The sequence below is a fragment of the Rhynchophorus ferrugineus genome, unplaced genomic scaffold (genome assembly GCF_030347505.1).
Source record: "Rhynchophorus ferrugineus isolate W39M unplaced genomic scaffold, kcgeb_rfMv2 rfM1, whole genome shotgun sequence".
Lineage (NCBI taxonomy): Eukaryota > Metazoa > Arthropoda > Insecta > Coleoptera > Curculionidae > Rhynchophorus > Rhynchophorus ferrugineus.
The window spans coordinates 82,316,090-82,335,402 of NW_027472580.1; the positions used below are offsets into that span (position 1 = coordinate 82,316,090).

A 19,313-nucleotide genomic window follows, 5' to 3' on the forward strand; every position below is an offset into this window, starting at 1 on the left:
ATATGACATATTTTTAAATAGTATTTTATTAAATAAACGCTGAAACTAAGCAAAATCATATTAATAATTTTAAATTTATTTTATATAGATTATTTTACAATTGGAAACGTTACCTGATCAAGACTTGTTTTTCAAATACCTAGATTTATTACCGCATTAAGTATTGTCACATTTTCATTTATAAGTCATAAATATGGCATTATGGAGTAGAGTGAGCAACCATAAAAGCGAGAGCATAGAAAAAATAGAAATTTCACGATATAGGCGACCTTGGGGAAATGTTTTGTTTAGTTCAATCAACGGTAGCGCTGCGATCGCAAATTGTGATTAGCTAGTTTAAATTCCTGGTGCCGCCACTAACATGAAACGTGACTGGTCGATCAAATTGTGTGAAGTCAGCATTTTCTATGGACGTCCATTTTTAAGTTTATTGTTTGTAGGTTTTGGTTTTTGTTTAGATCAAGAAATTGTCGTTTTACGTTGGCATATTTTCTGTTTTACATTAGTTATTATGGAGTAATAATATAAAAATTGATGACAATGCGTCAGTGTAGTAAAAGATGTAGTGTACCGGGGTAAAAATCTACTACGGAAATTAGAGATCGTTTCCCAAAGAATGATCTCGCTCCTGTCCAAAAATGGGTTGATCAAGTAAATAGTAATAAGTTACCTGGATAAACCACAATGCAAATATATCAACGTCATAGTGTCTATCACGGACATTTTAGTGAAAAATTTAAAATTACCCTTCCTTCACGAACAGGTATTAGGGTAAATTCATATCCAACATTGTTTTTATCAGGTATATATAAAATTATCTATCTACTACATGTCTGTTTATATATTGTTTGTTTACAGAAAATCAAAACTAACTTATGAAGATGTTAGTAGTAATAAAATTCAATTAATCTACCAAGTTGTTCGTATGATGTCAGTGTGATGTCTCTACATAAACAAGTCTTACAAGAAGGTAATAATTAAAATAACTAGATAATTAGTAGTAATAAAGACTACTTTTAATTGTAAAATATCCCTAAAATATTTGTAACACTTTAACTTTTTAGTTCAATAATTTTATAGTAGAGGTATTGTATATTTAAATTTGATTGCCTCGTTAAGAAAATATTTGTTACGGTGCCATCAATTAAAAATTTAATTGCTAGTTTTAGGGGATTTATTACCAAAGAAATCTATTTTGTCTAAATTTACAAATAACTACATTTGTTTAACAAATCTTAACCAAGATTGCTTGAATAATTTTGTTGGATCTATTAGAGGCCATGAAGGTAGAAACAGCATCCTTCACCTAGTATGTTCGAGAATCTTTAAAAGGGCACATCATCACTTCAATTTTTTCACATCATTCTCCCGGAAAAAATTGTAAAGAAGATGAATATGTTAACTGATAAAAGATATGAATAAATAACTTATATTCTTTTTTAACGGGAGATCTAGTACCACTTGAGGTTGTTAAATCACCAGTTGAGTCTATAGTTTCAGTTCCAGAGAACTTTGCTCTGAGAAAAACAAGAGTCTAATATTGTATTTTTGTCTCATTTCAGGCTATTTAACAAAACTTCTGAAAAAGAGACAACATGCAATATTTGTCTACATTCTATATTAAGTAGTTCCACAGGTTAAATACTCTAAAATCTAAATATCTTTAAAAAACACATAAATATTTAGTGTTTCAACTGTCCAATCCATAATGATTTTCAAGACCAAATTTTAAGTTATTATGAGGTGTGATTGTATTATTGGTGTAATGAAGTTAATGCAATATCAACAGGGAAGGATTTAGTTTACCTTCAATATATCAAGATAAGTTAGAACTCTAATAGATCCCATAAAATTGATGGCACTAAGCAAATATGGGAAGGCGTTATAGAAGAATTATAGATATTTTAATTTTGCCTAGAATAGAGTTCTTAATTGTTTTTTTTTGCTTTTTGTTTACATATATTTATATCATTTACACTTATGTATATTTGTATAGGATTTTATTTTAATAAATTAATTTTAAAAATTAAATTTGATTTTCATTTAAATACTATTGGCCAATAAATGTGACGTCACAAAATAATCAGGCGAAATGGCAGACCAATCAAAGCAAAGTATTTTCCTTACAGGTTTCTACATAACTATTTTAAACTAACCAATCAAATTCACGTTGTCAGCGATTGGTTGAATGATTGAACTAAGCAAAACTTTGCCCCACTACTTACCCTGAGCGAGAGTTATTTTAATTCTTACCCCAAATCCATAAAATAGAACAAGTTTGTTGGAGTTCAAAACGTAATCTACGTTTTACTCATGGTTTGGCGATTAAACACCTTTTTCTTGTTGAAAAGCAAACTTACTGAACTGTCTTATAATGCAGTATAATGTAGTAGCTCAACAAATTCTTGAGCATGAAAAACATTTAAAAGCAAGCTCAACACACTGATTTTCCGGAAGCCATACAAGATATTTCTCTTCACTAACGACTGACGGAATTTATTTAACAGGTCAATTGAAAAATCCCAGCCTGACACATATATGGCGCTATTAGAATTAAATTCACATGTTTTTTAGCTAGCGTTAACGCTGAAAAGATGCGTGTATAAATTTGATAGCTGTCGGATCATTAGTTTGTGAATTATAGCATTTTGAGTGAAGCAACTTTTGTTATTGCGAAAAAATGGATAAAAAGAAATTTCGTGTATTGATAAAATATTGCTTTTTTGAAGGAAAAAATACAGTTAAAGCAAAAACTTGGCTTGATGCCGAGTTTCCGGACAACCAAGCCCCAAGAAAATCAACCATCAAGGATTGGTCTGCTAAGTTTAGACATGCTGAAATGAGCATCGAAGAGAGTGAACGCAGTGGACGCCCATAAGAGGTTGTTACCGGCGAAAACTTAAAAAAATTTACATAATGATTTTGAATTATTGTAAATTGAAATTGAATGAAATATCTGCCACTCTAAAGATATCAACTGAACGTGTACATCATATCATTCACGAACATTTGGGTATGAGAAAGCTCTCTGCAAAGTGGGTGCCGCGCGAGCTCACTTTTGACCAAAAACAACAACGAGTTGATTATTCGGAGCAGTGAAGATGATCAAGTGTAATAAACGTGATATGTGACAATGGATGAAACATGGCTCATCATTCCACTTCAATCAACAGTCATCTGAGTGGACTGCATACGATAATCCCGCTCCAAAGCTTGAGAAAACGCAAGCGTCGGCTGGCAAGATTATGGCGTCTGTATTTTGGGACACATATGAAATAATTTTTATTGACTACCTTAAAATTGCATTATTGGACCGTTTGAAGGACGAAATCGCCGAAAAACGGCCGTATTAGAAGAAAAAGAAAGCGCTGCTTCAACAAGACAATGCACCGTGTCAGAAGTCAGTGAAAACATTAGCAAAAATCCATGAATTGGGTTTTGAATTGATTCCTCAATCACCGTATTTTCCAAATCTGGCCCACAGCGACTATTTCCTGTTCTCAGATCTCAAAAGAATGCCCAGTGGGAAGAAAATTTCGTCGAATGAGAGGTAATCGCCGAAACTGAGGCCTATTTTGAAGCAAAGAACAAATCGTACTACAAAAATGGTATTGAAAAGTTGGAGGGTCGCTATAATCAATGTATCACCCTTTAAGGGAATTATGCTGAATAAAAAAAAATTTTGCCAAAAAAATGTGTTTTACTATGGTAATCCAGGGACTTTTCAATTGACCTGTTAGGAAGAGCCAGAAGTCAGTAGAAAATTGAATCCCCAGAATTGATTCACTTATATATAAACTGTGCCTTTCTTAACGAATGTTTACATTGAATTAGTCAAAGAGATTACGATATCGCTTCGAATTTATTATTTTGTCAACTTATAATAATTCATAAACCAAATTCCTTTTGAACAAAATCTAGTGCTAACATTTTTGGTTTAACACCTCAGGTTCTTAATTATGAACTAAAAATTATAAAAGCACTGAAATTGGGACGGCTGGACAAAGCGTACATAATATCACTCTGAAGAATAGCAAAAAACTCTTAAAACTATTTAAAACATTCCTCCTCTTAACGTCCAGGATTTAAATCGGAAGAGATTCATTAATTAATTCAAGTCGTAATGGGAAACAAAAAGTGGAGTAAAGAATTTTTCAATGTGGAATCCATGAGCTGTTTGAAAAATGAAGAAAATGTCATAGCTAACGCCGGACAATAACTTAAAAAAATTAACTATTGTCCTAATTTCCCTAAATAAAGATTCAAAGTAATAGAAATCTTATTCATATACATTATTATTTATAGACAGATTACATTAATTGTCAATATCTTCTATCTCAATGTTTTAATTGAATTCTTAAACCAAATTAACAATTTTTATTAACACCGTGTCAAAAAGGGCAAATATAAAATAAAACAATAGTTCTTTTCAAAAATATTTTAATTTATTCTGTTTTATTAGCTTTTGTTTTTTGAGTTTTCCTGTCTCCATTTGAACTCATAAAATAACTGTAATATTTACACCAAGAGTAAGTAATACCCATAGCACAATAAACTGATGTAAACAGTAAGGGAAGGAATGGCAACCTCTTGTCTAGCATGAGTGCCTTGTGAATAACATTTTCATACAGAAAAATTCCTGATAAACCTATTACATACAGACTTTCCAATGTACTCAACAATGGTAAGGCATATTTATTAATTGCTGACATATGTATTTTAAATAAACTATAAAAAGAATAACAGGAATACAAAATATGTAAAAGCACTTTTACTGATAATAAGGAATGTGGAAACAACAGTGGAAATAAAGAATAATGTCCTGTTGTTGATAAGATTAGAAATATTTTAGCATCTATTGGTTCCATAATAGCCAAAATACTGAAATAAAATTTATATATATGTATAAATATTTATAGCATTACATAAAATGTTTACCTCAATGGAATGATAGCCATGAGAATAGCTTTTTCATGAACATGCCATCCAAATAAGAATGAAGTCAAAGCACAAAGCACAAGACATCTTAAAAAATGTATAGGTGCTTTATTCATAAATAATAACTTTATCATTAATGGTAGGGTAAACAGCAAAACTAGTAAAAGTGTAGTTAGTGGTACAATATCTGGTAACACAGTATGGGAAAATTCTTGAACCAATCCTCCTGTCATAACTGCTACAGTATTATTTTCAAGTGGTATGTTTAATTTGGGCACTGAAAAATAATTATAGAGTATATATAATTTCAATATAATTTGGTTTTAATACTAACATATTAAAGTAGCAGTCTTATCAATAACATTGTACAACGCCCATATATTTGGTGCCCAATAAGAGTGGCATAATCCTCTTTTAAAAGGAAAAAGGCGTGAAATAATCTAGAAACAAAATCATAGTAACTAACTTTCAAAAAGATTAATACATATCAAAAATAAAACCAAGACAAAACAAAACCTCACCTGGGGTACATGTGACAAAAAAGGTCCAAAACTAACTGTAAATACAGATATTACAATAAATGCTAGTTGCAATAAATGCCCACAACCTCTTCTGGTAATGATATTTTTACTTGAAATTGGCCCTTCATTAATGCAATAATTGCGTAGTAAATAAATAAAGTAAGCTGGAGCTAAATATAGGTAAATATGTTTCATATTTAAGAGAAATGTAAACCAAAATGCAGACCATAAGTATTTCTCCTATAAACATATTAAGCATCAACAAATCATAATTCAATTATTTTAGTTGTATTACTTTTATCATATCTGCAACAGATATAAGTAAAATGCCATAGAGTATTCCATTATACTGAAAATGAATATGATCTACCATTATTAAACCACAATTAGTTATCAATAAAATTGGCAAAACAACATCACTTCTCCAACTTTTTGCCAAAGCCTTACAAACTCTAAAAGACAGATTATTTAAAAACATCCTCATTCATTAACAATATGCTAACCTGCTAACTCCATAAATATATACCAAATCTGTTACAATAACTGACAATCGTTGAAACAATATAGTCTTTTCTGATGAATAACCAATATTTTCTACAATAAGCATATTTCTATCAAAATATATTGCAACTTGGGATAACATGAACTCGAACCAGGCAAAAAAAGGAGGATAATCCAATGTCCATTCTGAAGTAGCTGAATAATACCACTTTTCGAGTGGAAGAGAATGGGTAATTGCTAACCAATTTCGATGGACCTCAAAATCAGTAGATTTGCTAAAATAAAAATAGAAAATTTTCAGTACTTAAAATGTTTAAACATATTGAACATAAAACTCACTAGGAAGGAACAAGTAGTAATTTTACGCAAGACGTCAATAAACTAGTAGTAAATATCATTATTGATGTTGGGGAGATTTATATCTCAAATCATGTTAAATATATATTTTTTCTAAAACTGAGCGGTGTTTTAAAAGTATTAATGTTAGGTTAAGTTTTGTATTCACCTTAAGAGTTTTCAAATAATAATCTGAGCTATAAAAAAGAATATAATTTAAGTATAAAGTAACATACAAGTATTATAAGTACAATTTTTACCACAATAAATATTATAGTTTTAAAAAATAAATCTATCACAATATTGAAAGCCACTGGTCATTTGTCATTTAACCTCATACGAAATGTTTATAATCATAAATTATTTCCACAATGGAGTAAATATGTTTTAGGTATGAGGGCATGAACATATTTTTATATAAATACTTATATTTTTCTATTTCTTTTACAGATATAACCTATAAATTCAACAAACAAAAAATACAGGATGGTTATGCACAGAGCTCTATTTACATGGTTTATCTTACTTTTATTTTTCATTTTGTTATGTTTAAGACTAGAAGGTAGAATTCACTGGAATTGGTTTTTAATATTTTTACCCATGTGGATCTATGACTTAATATTATCAATTGATTCTATTTTTCACCTTTTCATGGGTTGTTGTCGAAATAACAATTTATATATGAGCAAAAAATTATTTTCATTTATTAGTGTCGTTTTATTAATTGTAGGTAAGACAATTTTAGGATTGCATTTAGAATATAGATCTTTACAGTTACAATTAGTCCATGTATTAATACCTTTTTGGATTCTTTTGGCTATTATTATAGGAAATACAACATGTACATTATTTAAAAATAGATACTGGTAATACAATGTTTGCTATTAGGTACAGTGTGTTAATTATAATTAAGATGAATTATACAACATATGCCATTAGAAAGGATTATATTTGTCAGTTGCATACAAAATATCTAATGCTTTCATGAAAGCTCTATAATCAACTTCATCTCTCATGCCTCTTTCAAATCCAAAACATTTACAAATAACATCAAATTCATTGTTTGAAATTAAATTGTACATTCCTCTTAAAGTGAGAGCTTTTAAGAAGTTGGTCCTTGATACAGTGCCACAATTTGTCTTATCAAAATCCTGCAAATAAATTAATGTAAGGATGTCCTAAATTGATATTAAAAAAAGACATTACTTGATGTACTGATGACAAGTTCATTTGTAAATCAGGTTTCTTTGACAATTTTTGCATTGCTACACCCAACACTAGTCTCTCGTTGAAGTTTAAGAAATTATTTTCACAATCTCGAGTTGGCACATGCTGGACTGATACAATAAGAGGTGTTTTTTCCAGGCATGGCTGAGTAAAAGCCTCTTCAACGACATCAGAAAATCGACGATAATCCACACATTCCCGACGAAGAGGCGAAGCAAATCTATAAGTATTTATATATGATTACTAGATGGACTGTGAAGATAAAATTTGATTCACAGTAGAGTTACTTAAGGTTCTGAAAATGTAGTTGGGTTAAAATTGAATGAGTTCTTACAAAATCAGGGGAAAGGTTCCTTCAAAAATCTGTACTTTATAGGTATATTAATATTTCGTTCCAGATCAAGAAATAGACACACTATAGACCTAATATGGATGAAACCGTAATAATGGGAAAATATAAGCGATTTTGTATGTTTCAATAATGATTAAATTGAAATATGGCCATCACCACCCTCCTGAATAACTTTTAAGGGTAATTTCGTTCAGTTTTCACTGTGAGGGAAAGAGTGAAATGTTCAAATATCATAAATCTAAAGCAGATTTGGGAACAAGGCGGATGCTCTAAAATAAGTTTGAGTTTCTAAAAAAAAGGTTAATCTTTATAGCCAATATTGGTAGAAAATTTCATTTAACTTAGTCCTCTTATATGTTAAACAAATAGTAAGTGAAGTTATATACTATATCATCAGTGTAGTCATAAATTTGATTATATTACCCTTTCAACTACTTAGAAAATGAGGGAACCTAAGCCATAGTCGATAATCAATATTTGATTGACGGTAGTAGTGCATGATCTTATAAATTAAAATCAGTCTTATTAAAAACACTGAAAAATTATATTGTATTTATAAGATGGTCAATAATTAATCATTAACAGCCTCCTAAAAATTATTATGATAAAACAAAAAACTTACACATTCAGTAATGTTTCAATTTCATTGCAAGTTAACTCAAATCTGCATATTAATAATGCTCTATGGAAATCATCTCTGCTAATTACTTGTTGGTTGCATCTAGAGAATAATTAAAGAGATCAATCGGACCAAAACTCACTAAGGCATTACCTATCAAAGTATCTCATGAATTCCAATACACGAATTATTTCCCTCACAACTTTCCCTTTAATTTTGGCCAATATCTGAACGATATCTCTTTCCTTTCGCGAAGGCGGTGCTTTAGGTGGTTCCGAATTCAACCGTTTCATGTCTTGCAAAAATCCTATATACTATATTTAAAAAAAACATAAATTACACTTAATTTGATCGAAAGTTTTTATAGATCCACCAGTGGTTCATCAGTGGGCTTTGGTTCAACTTCTTTCAAAAACCAAAAGTAGTTAAATCCCATATCACTGTTGAATCTTTCTTCTAACGAGAACAATTCATCGTCGGAGAGCAAAATTCCGTTTGAATTCAGAGCCTGTCTCATTTGATTTCTGCTAACGTGGCCATTATTGTGCCTAGAAAATAATATATCCAAATATTTATGTATTCTTATGAACTCAAAACCGAAATGAATGAAAGAATATATAAAAAATGTAAATACTTATCAAAATCTTTAATCTTTTTTGTGTCTTCACAAAGATCTCGATGCTCAGTATTCACAGTCTGCCATTTCTTTCCCCCTAATCTAGGCAAGTCGCGCACTTCTTGAGGTGGTGGATCCACTTTTAAAGTTGGTACTTTTTCAAGCTCCTATATTACAAATTGTTTATGACGTTTTTTCAATGTTTTATGAACAACAAAAATGTACACTTACTTTTACAGTAAAAACATGATCAATATCATCTTCAAAAGTTTTCCAACATACTCTAGTCGAATCACAGGGGTCTCTATATTGATTGATGACAGCCTCAACGTCCGGCAGTGATAAAAAAAACCTTTGTTTTCCACTCAAAGCTAGAGCATCCAGTCCTCTATGGAACTGATCAACAGTTATCCATCCTGAATTCAAAAGATTGAAATGCTGAAAATATGAAAATTTAATTCTTTAACCCAGTTCAATTATTTTCGCTGAATTACCTTGAAAAATGTATTGACCCTAAGTCGATTTTGCAGAACGTGTTCTTGTATCATGGATATGGTTGTTAAAATATGTTCAATTTTTTTGGGGTCCTGTAAAGCGGGATGCAAAATACTTTGCTTGCCGAAAAGCCTAGCAGCGCTTATGTTGCCTATTTCAGGTCTGGGTAGTTTTAATTAAATTCATAATACCATATTTAAATATAACCATACCCCGCTTAAATCCATAATACCATGTTTATTCAAATATTGAATAACTTCATAAATAAATGCCACATAGTTAAATGTATAACTATCTTTCAAATATTTCTTTACTAAGATATTAAAATTATCTGGTGATAGAAGTATATTCAAGTAGCCAAATCTAATGCGCACTTTGCTACAGTGCGCATTAGTAACAGTTCCATTGTTTCAGGATACCTAAAATCAATCTCTTAACCAATCTCTTAATCAATCATCAACAATTAAAAAACCATATTGATTACAAGCTCATAATCTTGGAAGTATGGCCTTAAAATCATCTTTTTCATGTTAACTAAAGATGCGATTTTTGTAATAAGCAAACATAATCTTCTTTCTTCAGATATACTCAAGCGATTAACATGCAGTGGGTCGTTCCATTCGAGACCAGTCGTCAAATCGACATTTTCACCAAAATTTGGGACTAAAAATTAAATTAGTAACATTATTCATTTTCAAACATATTTATCTTGATATAATTAATGATTATATCATAAATATCACGTTCATTTCATTTTTACACGATAAAACATTTAAAAGAATAATAATAAAATAAATGAACTCGCACCACTATCATTTACAACATCGCACAATTGAGTGTAGTATATTCTTCCATCAGGAACTATAAAATAATCGGAAAGCTCGGAAATTTCTTGTTCGGATAGTCCAATCGTTCCACCAAGTTGTCCTTTAATCACCGAAATAAATTGGGATTCTATCAGTAAAATATTAGAATAAAGTATATCATTTCATAGTGTTTTTATAGTTTTCCATTTTATTACCAGATATAAGAAAATTTTTGATTTGCTGAACGAATTTTGTCACATGTTCTCCATACATCCCCTAACTGCATTTGCTAAAATTATTTTAATTGTTTATCCTAATAATTATAAACAAAGAATATAAAATATATTTACTTTGCAATGCATTTTGGATTGGAATATTCAAACCTCTTGCAAACTATTTAAATAATTTAGAATTATAACAAAAATGAGATTTCTATGAAATCTGTTTTATAATAAATTAACAATTACGTTCTAAACTAATAAGTATTTAATTGTTTTTTAAATTTTTAAATATAATAGCTTATGACGTAATAGCTTTGAAAACCATTTCAATCGAAAAGGCTTAAGGAATATCGCTGTTGTCAGATTTCGATGAAAAACAAATATATTTTTAAATAAAAATATTTTGTATATAATGTATAATTAAAATATTATATATAACTACCAAATTGTCTACAAAAATTTAGTAAGCATTATTAAATGATTAATTTGTAATAAAATTTCATGGCAACATTGTTGATCGCGCCTGCGCCGTAGAAAGGAAGCGACTTATTCGCCCTCTACGGGACTGACGCCTTGATCAATCGATCTTTTCTTTTCCGGTGCTCTTGCAAAGTAGACGTGTTACATTTCTAAACTTTCAAAAGTAATTAGTGATTAGAAAAGTAAATATAAACAAATACAATGGCTTCACAAGATAGTGCAATGGAAAATGGTGAAGACTTTTCTAAAGACGTTACCACAGAAATTCAAGAAAATGGCCAACAAAACGGTGGCGGAGATGCACCGCCAGCGGATAGCGGCAGTGCCGATACCCCAGGAAAAGACGACGATAAGTAAGTTAATAAACCTGAAAGTTAGGAGTTTATTATAAGGACGGTAGATCATGAGTCGTTCTAGTATTTATTTTTTATTTCTACTAAAATTTTGGACGATATAATTTTTTTATCGATCGAATTGCAAATCTGGGATCATCAACGAATATACAATCTTTTATGCTCATATTATAACATTATTTAGTTGCTTAGAGTCTATGTTGTAAATTTTGGTGTGTATTTTTAGATATTGTAAAGTAATGATTGTATTTTTTGTAATTAATTTTTTCAAAGGTGACTAGTAAAATTCGACAAGAAAATGGCGACCGATGCTCCCATTTTGGCGCGGTGTTTGAATACCGGAAGATTTTTGCAGTTTATCCAATTCCAGCTGTAATAATCGATTAGAATCTTGCATTAACGAGAAATTTGTATTTCAGCATTTTTAAACAATAAATAAAGTAAAAGTGCGTTTTGTAAGTACAGTTTATTTCAGTAAAGCATTTGGAGACTATTTAAATTCAAATCAATTCGGGTGCTAGGATGACAGATGATAGGTTTTCGAGCTTTCCAATTTAAACCAAGTTCCTTTTCTCCAGGTCGCTTCTCGGCTAAGCAGAAGAACGGGGAGTTCCAGTGGATGGAGGCCTGCAGACCCAGGACCCATGGTATTTATCCTTGGGCACTAGAAATCTGCCACTTACACTTAGTAATGACGACAAATTTTACTTGGATAATTCAGAGTTTTTGCATTTACACTGTAAATATAGGATGTATCTTGTATAGAGTTTGGTTTCTGCATTAAATTTGTCAAATGTCTACATTTGTAAATGTTTTTCCTGATGTTTAGAGTTAAAGGAGCATTAAAATCAAGACTTAATTTGCTGGTCGTAGATATATTTTTATAGGTAGTTTTTTAGTAACTGTTTGCAGGAAAATGTTTAATATTAATGTAAGATTAATATTCTTCAGATGTTCAAGAATTCAACACTACAAGATTTTGGGAATGGAATTTCGTTGAAAAAATTATTTTTTGTCTTGGTAGTCAGGAATATAGCATTCAGGGTTGCATGTTGATATTTTTCAAATAATTATGGGAAATCTGAATTATCTATGCTTGGTACATCTCTTTTCAATTGTCCAATGATTATATGAAAATTAGTAAAAGTTATTATTAGAATGTCTTTTGCTTTAAAATAAATGTAAATTTCAGACATTTGAGATTGCTGATCCACTATTACAGATTGCAAATATTTTTTTGTTTCTTTGATGTATAATTAACTTAATTTTAAATTTTATATATAAGCATTTTAAAATCCCAGATAATCATAATGCTTAGGAAGACAACTGTTCTGGTATTCATTAATTCTAATACAAAGGTTTTTGTTTTTACAGAAAGTTGTTTGTTGGTGGCCTCAGTTGGGAAACAACTGATAGTAAGTATTTTATTTTAATTTTCAATGTTCGCCTTTAAAGTATTGATTTTATTTGTTTTAATTATATGATGATTAAAAAGTCAGTTCTGCTACTGAATGTTCAGGGAAGATACTTTACCACTCCTGAAGTAAATTTTCTGACGTTTTATGAATCATTATTATTGGTATTTGATAACACAGATGGTTTCCTTCTTGTAGAAGACCTACGAGAGTACTTCGGAAAATATGGTGAAATCGAGAGCATAAACGTCAAGACCGATTCATTAACTGGCAGGTCCCGCGGTTTCGCCTTTATTGTATTCAAAGATGCGGAATCAATCGATAAAGTAGTAGCTGATGGTGATCACACAATAAATGGCAAAAAATGTGATCCAAAGAAGGCATTGGCAAGACAAGGGAAAATATTTGTTGGTGGATTAGTACCTGAACTTGCTGATGATGACATTAAAGAATATTTTGAACAATATGGAAAGGTAATTAATTTTTAATTGTTTTTATTACATACTTTTTGGGAGAATATTCAGCAAAGTGTTTTATTATGATGAAAAATTTTTGCCAGTTCTGCTTCTGAATGAACAGAGAAGATACTCTTTACCACTTCTGAGGCAATTATATATAAGCGCCGATATTTGTTATTAAAACGTTTAAGCTAATCTTATATTGTTATTTCAGATTGTTGACATTGAAATGCCATTTGACAAGCAGAAGAACCAAAGGAAAGGTTTTTGTTTCATCACATTTGAGTCTGAGCAGGTTGTGAGTGATCTCCTGAAGAGGCCAAAACAAACAATCAAAGATAAAGAAGTTGACGTAAAGAAAGCTACACCAAAACCAGACCAGTTCATGATGGGAAGGGGCCGAGGTAGCAGAGGCGGACGTGGACGTGGAGGTAAATTTGTTTAGTTTCTTTGGTTTGCAAGAGATTAGCCTATTTTTTATAGTGATAATTTATAAAAGTCTTAAACTTCTGAGATCAAGATATTTAACAATTTCATTACATGTAAAATACACACATTAAGTTGCGTTACATATTGCAAAGTATTATATATTTTACATTAATATAGTACAAGTTACAATATCAGGAAAAAAGAGACACAGGTTAAGGTGATGGTACGTGAACATGTAGTGACTAAATTTTCATTATTAAGGTTATAATTTCTTTTTATGTTCTAACAGTTGTCATAATCTCTGTGGTTTATGTATGCATAGTACATTATTTCACGTACTGTCAAGGTATATTCGCTCAATGCTGTATGATATATTTTTTAACTGACCTATTGACCATAATCAATTTTCATAAAAATAAATTAATATATTTTGATTAATATATATTTAGTATACAATCGCACAACAGTAATCTAATTATATTATGTTGTGTATTTTAGGACGCGGTGGTTACTCACAAGGCTGGAATCAGGGTGGATACGGCAATTACGGGAACTATGGTCAGGGAGGTTACGGTTATGAAGGATACGGTGGGGGCTATGGCGGTTACTACGGAAGCGGTTATGATGGTTATGGTGGATATGACTACTCCTCCGGCTATGGAAACTACGGTAAATACAGCAATACTAGAAGGGGTTATGTTAAAGGGCAATCAGCCCAAACGAACAGTCAGTAACTCTGTAGTTTTTATTTCGATTCTCAGCGCGATTGTTACGTTTTGCCATAGTTTTTAATTATTGTTTCTACCTTGTAAGGGCACTTGATTTGTTTACCTTTAGCAAACAAACACCGTTGGCATGTACATCTTATAAATTTTTAACAGTTCCATTGTATATCTAGATCACATTTGCTTTTGGGTAGACACAAGATATTTTAATAAATTGACCATCAAAAATTAGATTTTGGCTTTATTTTAAGTAGTTTCAGGCACAAAATTTTCCTTACATAGTTCAGTACTAAAATGTTAAAAAAATATTGGTCTGCACGTGTTTCTTTTATTATACTGGGAAACAATGGTACGATATTTGTTGTGATACCAGATCAAAATATAATCTCTATAAGAGAAGAGGTTCATTGTATTGAATTATTTCAAGTGCCCTAGTTTAATGGTTTATTTAAGGCTCCGAAATAAACACTAACTTTTATTTTATCATTTCATATTATGATGAACCATTTATTAATAATTGATTATACCTTGTCATTTGGTATTATTTAACTAAGGGTATTTGCATGTGTTCTTAAATGAACCTTTTTACAATTTAAGCTGATTGTTTTCAGAAGAAATGGTTTTAACATTTTATTGCAGTATAATGTTTTAAAAGCGGAATGTTGTACCTCATGAAGTTTTCCAGTATCTCTTTTTTTTTCAACTGTCAGTAAATCTAATTGACATTTTTTTTTTTTGTTAATTCCGAGCAGACCAAGGATACGGTTACGAAGGAGGATATGGTGGTGGACGTAGTAACAATCGCGGAAAAGGTATTAAAATTTAGCATTTTACTTGCACGTCAAGTTTTTTGTTTAGTTCGTACGAAAATACAATCTATTTGTCTGGACAGTTTTGCTTAAAAAAAGGGAATGACTCAAAATTAGCCATTTTCATCATGGAAATTTTCCGTCATTCGTCTTAATTGATGGAATGTCGAGTAGTTGCGAACGATCCTTTATTCAATGTTGTACATTAAATGTTGCGTCTTTCGTTTTGATTTTTTCCTACGTGTTTTTGCCACCATTAAGTGTTTTACTGTTTTTGACATTTCGTGACCTGCGTTAACTGCGACCAAATGATCCTCTTTTATTTTATTTTTAAAACAGCATGAGGCATCAAAGTTCTGACCAACAAATTTATTAGAGTGAGTTTTAGTAATATTTCGTTTGAGTACTAGTTAATAAAATACAGTTCTGATCTTTTTGCTACAAATTCACTCTATTAAATTTTCTTAGCGACCAGAATTCTTTTTCACTTTACTTCCTTCGACGACTTGCGGTCAGTTCAGTTACAGTGAAAGGGCTTTAGACTCGAGTGATTAGATGCTTTTCGCATATATTTTTATGAAAAAAATGTATATATATTATCGTAGCGAGTCTAAAGGCGGAAGAGGAAAAATCAGACCCACGTAAAAACGCAGGTGGCGAATGGCCCCGTGTCCTTGAGAATGTGACGCTCTAGTGACAAATTGACACGTTCGCAAGTGACAAGTCGCAATTTAGTGAGTAGATGGGATTAAATATTAAAATTTTTATACTGCTCGTTCTTTTCAGGTGGTTCGGGTGGTGGATTCCAGGGTAAAGCCAGGGGCGGCGGCAGAGCGAATAATCAGCGACACCAACCTTATTGAAAAAGCCTCAAAGACGCTAAAGTAGGTTAGGTGAGTTGAGTCACTCTTGCTTCTCATTTCATTGTCATTTTTTAATATTTTCTAAATTTTACTTAGTCAAATTAAGAACGCTAATATATATACATTGGTTATTATTTAAATTAACGTCTTTAGGGCATATCAGAAAAATAATTGAATATTCATTTTGGCAGTAACGTCAAATTTGTGTATTTTTAACTTTCCGACAAATTTTGCACTCAATTATCACCAATGTTTTATCAGTTCAAACTTTACATTAGATTTTTTGTTTCAGGTATTTCTCAGATATCACCGGTAAAAATAGTTAAATATTTTTCTCAGCAGTCATTCCATTTAATTGGAAGAAGATCATTGTACAAACTAAATAACGACGTTGTTTCTTTTTCGCCTGAATTGAATTTTGTACAAATATACTTTTGCGTTCTATTAATGCCCGAATTATGCCCGTTGATTTTTTTGAAAGAAATTCGCGAGTACCAAGACAGGTCTGATTCGGTTATTTTTGTATCGGAGAGAGGTAAATTGGAACTTTTTTTTCGTAGCTCATTGAGCTGCAACTTTTTAAATGTAATTTGGACTAATTTAAAGTGAGCACGTTGTATGTTTTATGTTGGTGATTTTATTAATTTAAAATAGTCGTAAAGCTTAGATTTAAGTTAGCTGTAAATCTAAATTGAAGTCATCCATGTACTTCCTTATGACAAAAAACTTTATTAATAAAAGCGATGTGAAATCTGATGGGTTATTGTTTTTATTCAGAGTGCAATTTTGCTCCCTATTTTTATAATTTTTAATTATTCTTTAGTTTATAATAATTATCAGTGTTTGGTAGAGCTTTAATGGTGGCAATTTTAGGAACAATTCATTCGCTAATCGATATACATAGATTATGATACTGTGAACTTATGAAGACATACTGTTAACATTATTTTAGTGCATAATAAACATTTAGTCATTCTGCATTTTATTATAGAATAAGTGAACATTCTTTTTGATATCAAAAATAAAAGTCTCTGATTTTCAACTGGCTAATAAGACACATTTAATCTTCAGAAGAAGAGAGTTCCTGTTATTAATGGTAATGTTAATTTTTTTACTAACTTAAAATAACTGCTATTTTTATTGAGGCAGGTTTGAGTTTTGTCATTTACTTTACAAGCACAGTGATCGGTTTTACAAGAATAGTGATTATAATATTTTGGAGAAACCTAGATACAACTGACATGTTGGTTTGGAAGTAATTAGGTTTGGTTACACGTTCTGACTTACGTTCGATTTTTTTTATTTTAGCTTCCTATCGACCGCAAAAGAAAGAATAGTTTCATGGTAGGCGAGCCTCAGTGTACAGGGTAGAACAAAGAAGACTGGACTAAGAGCTAGTCCAAAACAAGTCAGGGAGTGGAGTATGAGCCTGCTTCCTTGTACTGTGCTTCATTCATGCACCGGACGATTAACAAACTGCTCGAATGGAGTGCAGTACCAATCTTTTACCTCGTTAGCTTGTTAAAAGATTTTTTATATTTTACTGATCTTAGTTTTCTATAATATATATATACATAGATATATAATTTTTTAAAACTAGTTATAGTATATGAGAACACCAAAATAATAAACTACCCTAAGCTCTATGAAAAGATATTTTGTAGTGATGTAAAAGCACGCCGTTTCCTCAACTGTCTCGCTAATAATGTATTGATATAAAAAAATAACTTATTTCGTTAATATACAGTTTCAAAAATATTTTAAGCGACTGACCTGAAAGATTTTTTGTATAGTATTGAGAATTTTTCTGGCCATTACATACATATGTTTATATTACCATTTATATTATAAATATATGTTATATAACATCAGTAGTTTAACTCTTTTTTTCTTTTTAACCCCCCTCCCTATATAATTCATAATTAAATTATTGAATATTTTGGAATATGTAATACCGAGGATTGTTTCTTAAAGTTTCATCATGTAAGGTGGTTTTGGAAATTTATGTTTCGCAAGCAATTGACCTGAAAGATATTTACAATGTAAATATATGTTATAGGAATAGTTACTGGTTTTTTTCTTTCCTTACATATATTTGAAACGATGATTATTAAGGAATATTTTATATTTTCCCAACCATTCATTTATAAAGAATCACTGGTTGGTTGAAATTTGATTTCTTGTATTGCAAGAAAATCCTATCATGTTTAATTTATTTTGTGCTATATTCGATAGATATTTAACATCAATAATAGTAAATATATGTTACATAAAATATTAATGGTTTTTCTTTTTATCCACCCCTAGATACATTTTTATGAACTTTCATTTAAGAGCTAATTTGAAAGTATGATTCTGAATTACTTTCACTAATTAAATTTTATTTATTTTACGTGGAATGTCAGATATATTCTACCTTTAATAATGGTAAATATATTATATACCAAAAATGAATGATTTTTTATTCTTTCCCTAAATACATTTTGCAACTGCCATAATGCAGCTAAGAAAAGTTGGGAAAAAATCAGTTATAGTCTAAATAAATATTTTTTGATATTAATAGGCCAAGTAATTAATATAGATAATATCTCTAGAACCTTACCACAACGTTATCTTCCTTCTTAAAGATGAACTTAATGGTATGCCTGTTTACAGACAGTTAATGAACAACCAAAAGGAGGCTGATATAAGGTAAAATGTTAGTTTTAATCATCTGACAAAGATTAAATATCAGATTTAATAAACATACTGTATAAAGTGGATAAAGCAAGGGATACACAAGTAGAAAATATGATGAGAGGCACTCTTATTTATAAAGTTTAGTAAATCACATCTTGTAGGTTCTTGAAGATATTGATTTATCTGTCTTTTGTTTCCATATCATTAAACAATTTCTTTTTTAGAAATCTAGATTTTTGGTTTACCATTTATTTAAAGATGCTAGTAATAGTTCAGTTGCTGATCATAATTCATTAACTTAATTATGTCTCTTTTTTAGGTTAAAGTGATGGGGAATGTTACCTCACATTTATATCTTTGCAATATTTTTATATATCTGGTGCTTAATAATTGAACAAAATTGGTTATGATTAATTCATAGTGGTTTTGCTTTTCGCATGAAACTGCGTTGCCCTCATTATTGAGCACTA

At 30.5% G+C, this 19,313-nt stretch overlaps 2 protein-coding genes, 2 non-coding genes and 1 pseudogene across 15 annotated transcripts; 3 read left to right on the plus strand and 2 right to left on the minus strand.

Annotated features, from left to right (window-relative positions):
* Positions 1 to 4,423: 4,423 nt before the first annotated feature.
* On the minus strand, positions 4,424 to 6,459 carry xit (ALG6/ALG8 family glucosyltransferase xit). Its single transcript, XM_076410999.1, has 7 exons — positions 6,300 to 6,459; positions 5,963 to 6,235; positions 5,755 to 5,911; positions 5,460 to 5,699; positions 5,273 to 5,378; positions 4,939 to 5,215; positions 4,424 to 4,881 (listed from the first exon to the last, which is right to left on the minus strand). Exons 1-7 carry the CDS (start codon positions 6,356 to 6,358, stop codon positions 4,446 to 4,448), a joined length of 1,548 nt encoding a protein of 515 aa, XP_076267114.1. The 5' UTR covers positions 6,359 to 6,459; the 3' UTR covers positions 4,424 to 4,445.
* Positions 6,460 to 7,226: 767 nt separating this feature from the next.
* LOC143200524 (uncharacterized) lies at positions 7,227 to 10,938 on the minus strand (annotated as a pseudogene). The gene is made up of 12 exons (XR_013006743.1): positions 10,762 to 10,938; positions 10,627 to 10,700; positions 10,413 to 10,559; positions 10,090 to 10,268; positions 9,605 to 10,024; positions 9,342 to 9,548; positions 9,129 to 9,274; positions 8,868 to 9,042; positions 8,648 to 8,808; positions 8,498 to 8,596; positions 7,503 to 7,743; positions 7,227 to 7,447 (listed from the first exon to the last, which is right to left on the minus strand). The product of XR_013006743.1 is annotated as an uncharacterized LOC143200524 (transcript).
* A 251-nt stretch (positions 10,939 to 11,189) lies between these two features.
* sqd (RNA-binding protein squid) lies at positions 11,190 to 18,038 on the plus strand. 11 transcript variants are annotated; one of them, XM_076411061.1, is made up of 8 exons: positions 11,213 to 11,465; positions 12,840 to 12,880; positions 13,079 to 13,353; positions 13,553 to 13,769; positions 14,266 to 14,436; positions 15,245 to 15,304; positions 16,088 to 16,194; positions 17,473 to 17,572. In XM_076411061.1, exons 1-7 carry the CDS (start codon positions 11,314 to 11,316, stop codon positions 16,162 to 16,164), a joined length of 993 nt encoding a protein of 330 aa, XP_076267176.1. In that variant the 5' UTR covers positions 11,213 to 11,313; the 3' UTR covers positions 16,165 to 16,194; positions 17,473 to 17,572. The 11 variants fall into 11 exon arrangements, with proteins under 11 accessions (XP_076267213.1, XP_076267176.1, XP_076267194.1 ...); XM_076411079.1 differs by having other exon boundaries at positions 16,088 to 16,185; XM_076411070.1 differs by lacking the exon at positions 17,473 to 17,572 and adding an exon at positions 16,457 to 16,598 and having other exon boundaries at positions 16,088 to 16,185.
* Positions 12,941 to 13,024, plus strand: LOC143189442 (small nucleolar RNA snR61/Z1/Z11). Its single transcript, XR_013003885.1, has one exon. It is a non-coding gene; the product is annotated as a small nucleolar RNA snR61/Z1/Z11 (small nucleolar RNA).
* Positions 13,414 to 13,487, plus strand: LOC143189441 (small nucleolar RNA snR61/Z1/Z11). The gene has a single exon (XR_013003884.1). It is a non-coding gene; the product is annotated as a small nucleolar RNA snR61/Z1/Z11 (small nucleolar RNA).
* Positions 18,039 to 19,313: the final 1,275 nt, after the last annotated feature.

Bases quoted from the DNA above. Each gene is read 5' to 3' on its own strand.
- xit (XM_076410999.1), bottom strand. From the start codon at position 6,358: ATGATATTTACTACTAGTTTATTGACGTCTTGCGTAAAATTACTACTT. The intron at 5,912-5,962 runs GTTAGCATATTG...TCTGTCTTTTAG, and splicing joins TATATTTATGGAGTTAGCAG to AGTTTGTAAGGCTTTGGCAA. The intron at 5,379-5,459 runs GTGAGGTTTTGT...TTTTGTTTCTAG, and splicing joins TTTTGTCACATGTACCCCAG to ATTATTTCACGCCTTTTTCC.
- sqd (XM_076411043.1), top strand. From the start codon at position 11,314: ATGGCTTCACAAGATAGTGCAATGGAAAATGGTGAAGACTTTTCTAAA. The intron at 11,466-12,839 runs GTAAGTTAATAA...TTGTTTTTACAG, and splicing joins CCAGGAAAAGACGACGATAA to AAAGTTGTTTGTTGGTGGCC. The intron at 13,354-13,552 runs GTAATTAATTTT...TTGTTATTTCAG, and splicing joins ATTTTGAACAATATGGAAAG to ATTGTTGACATTGAAATGCC.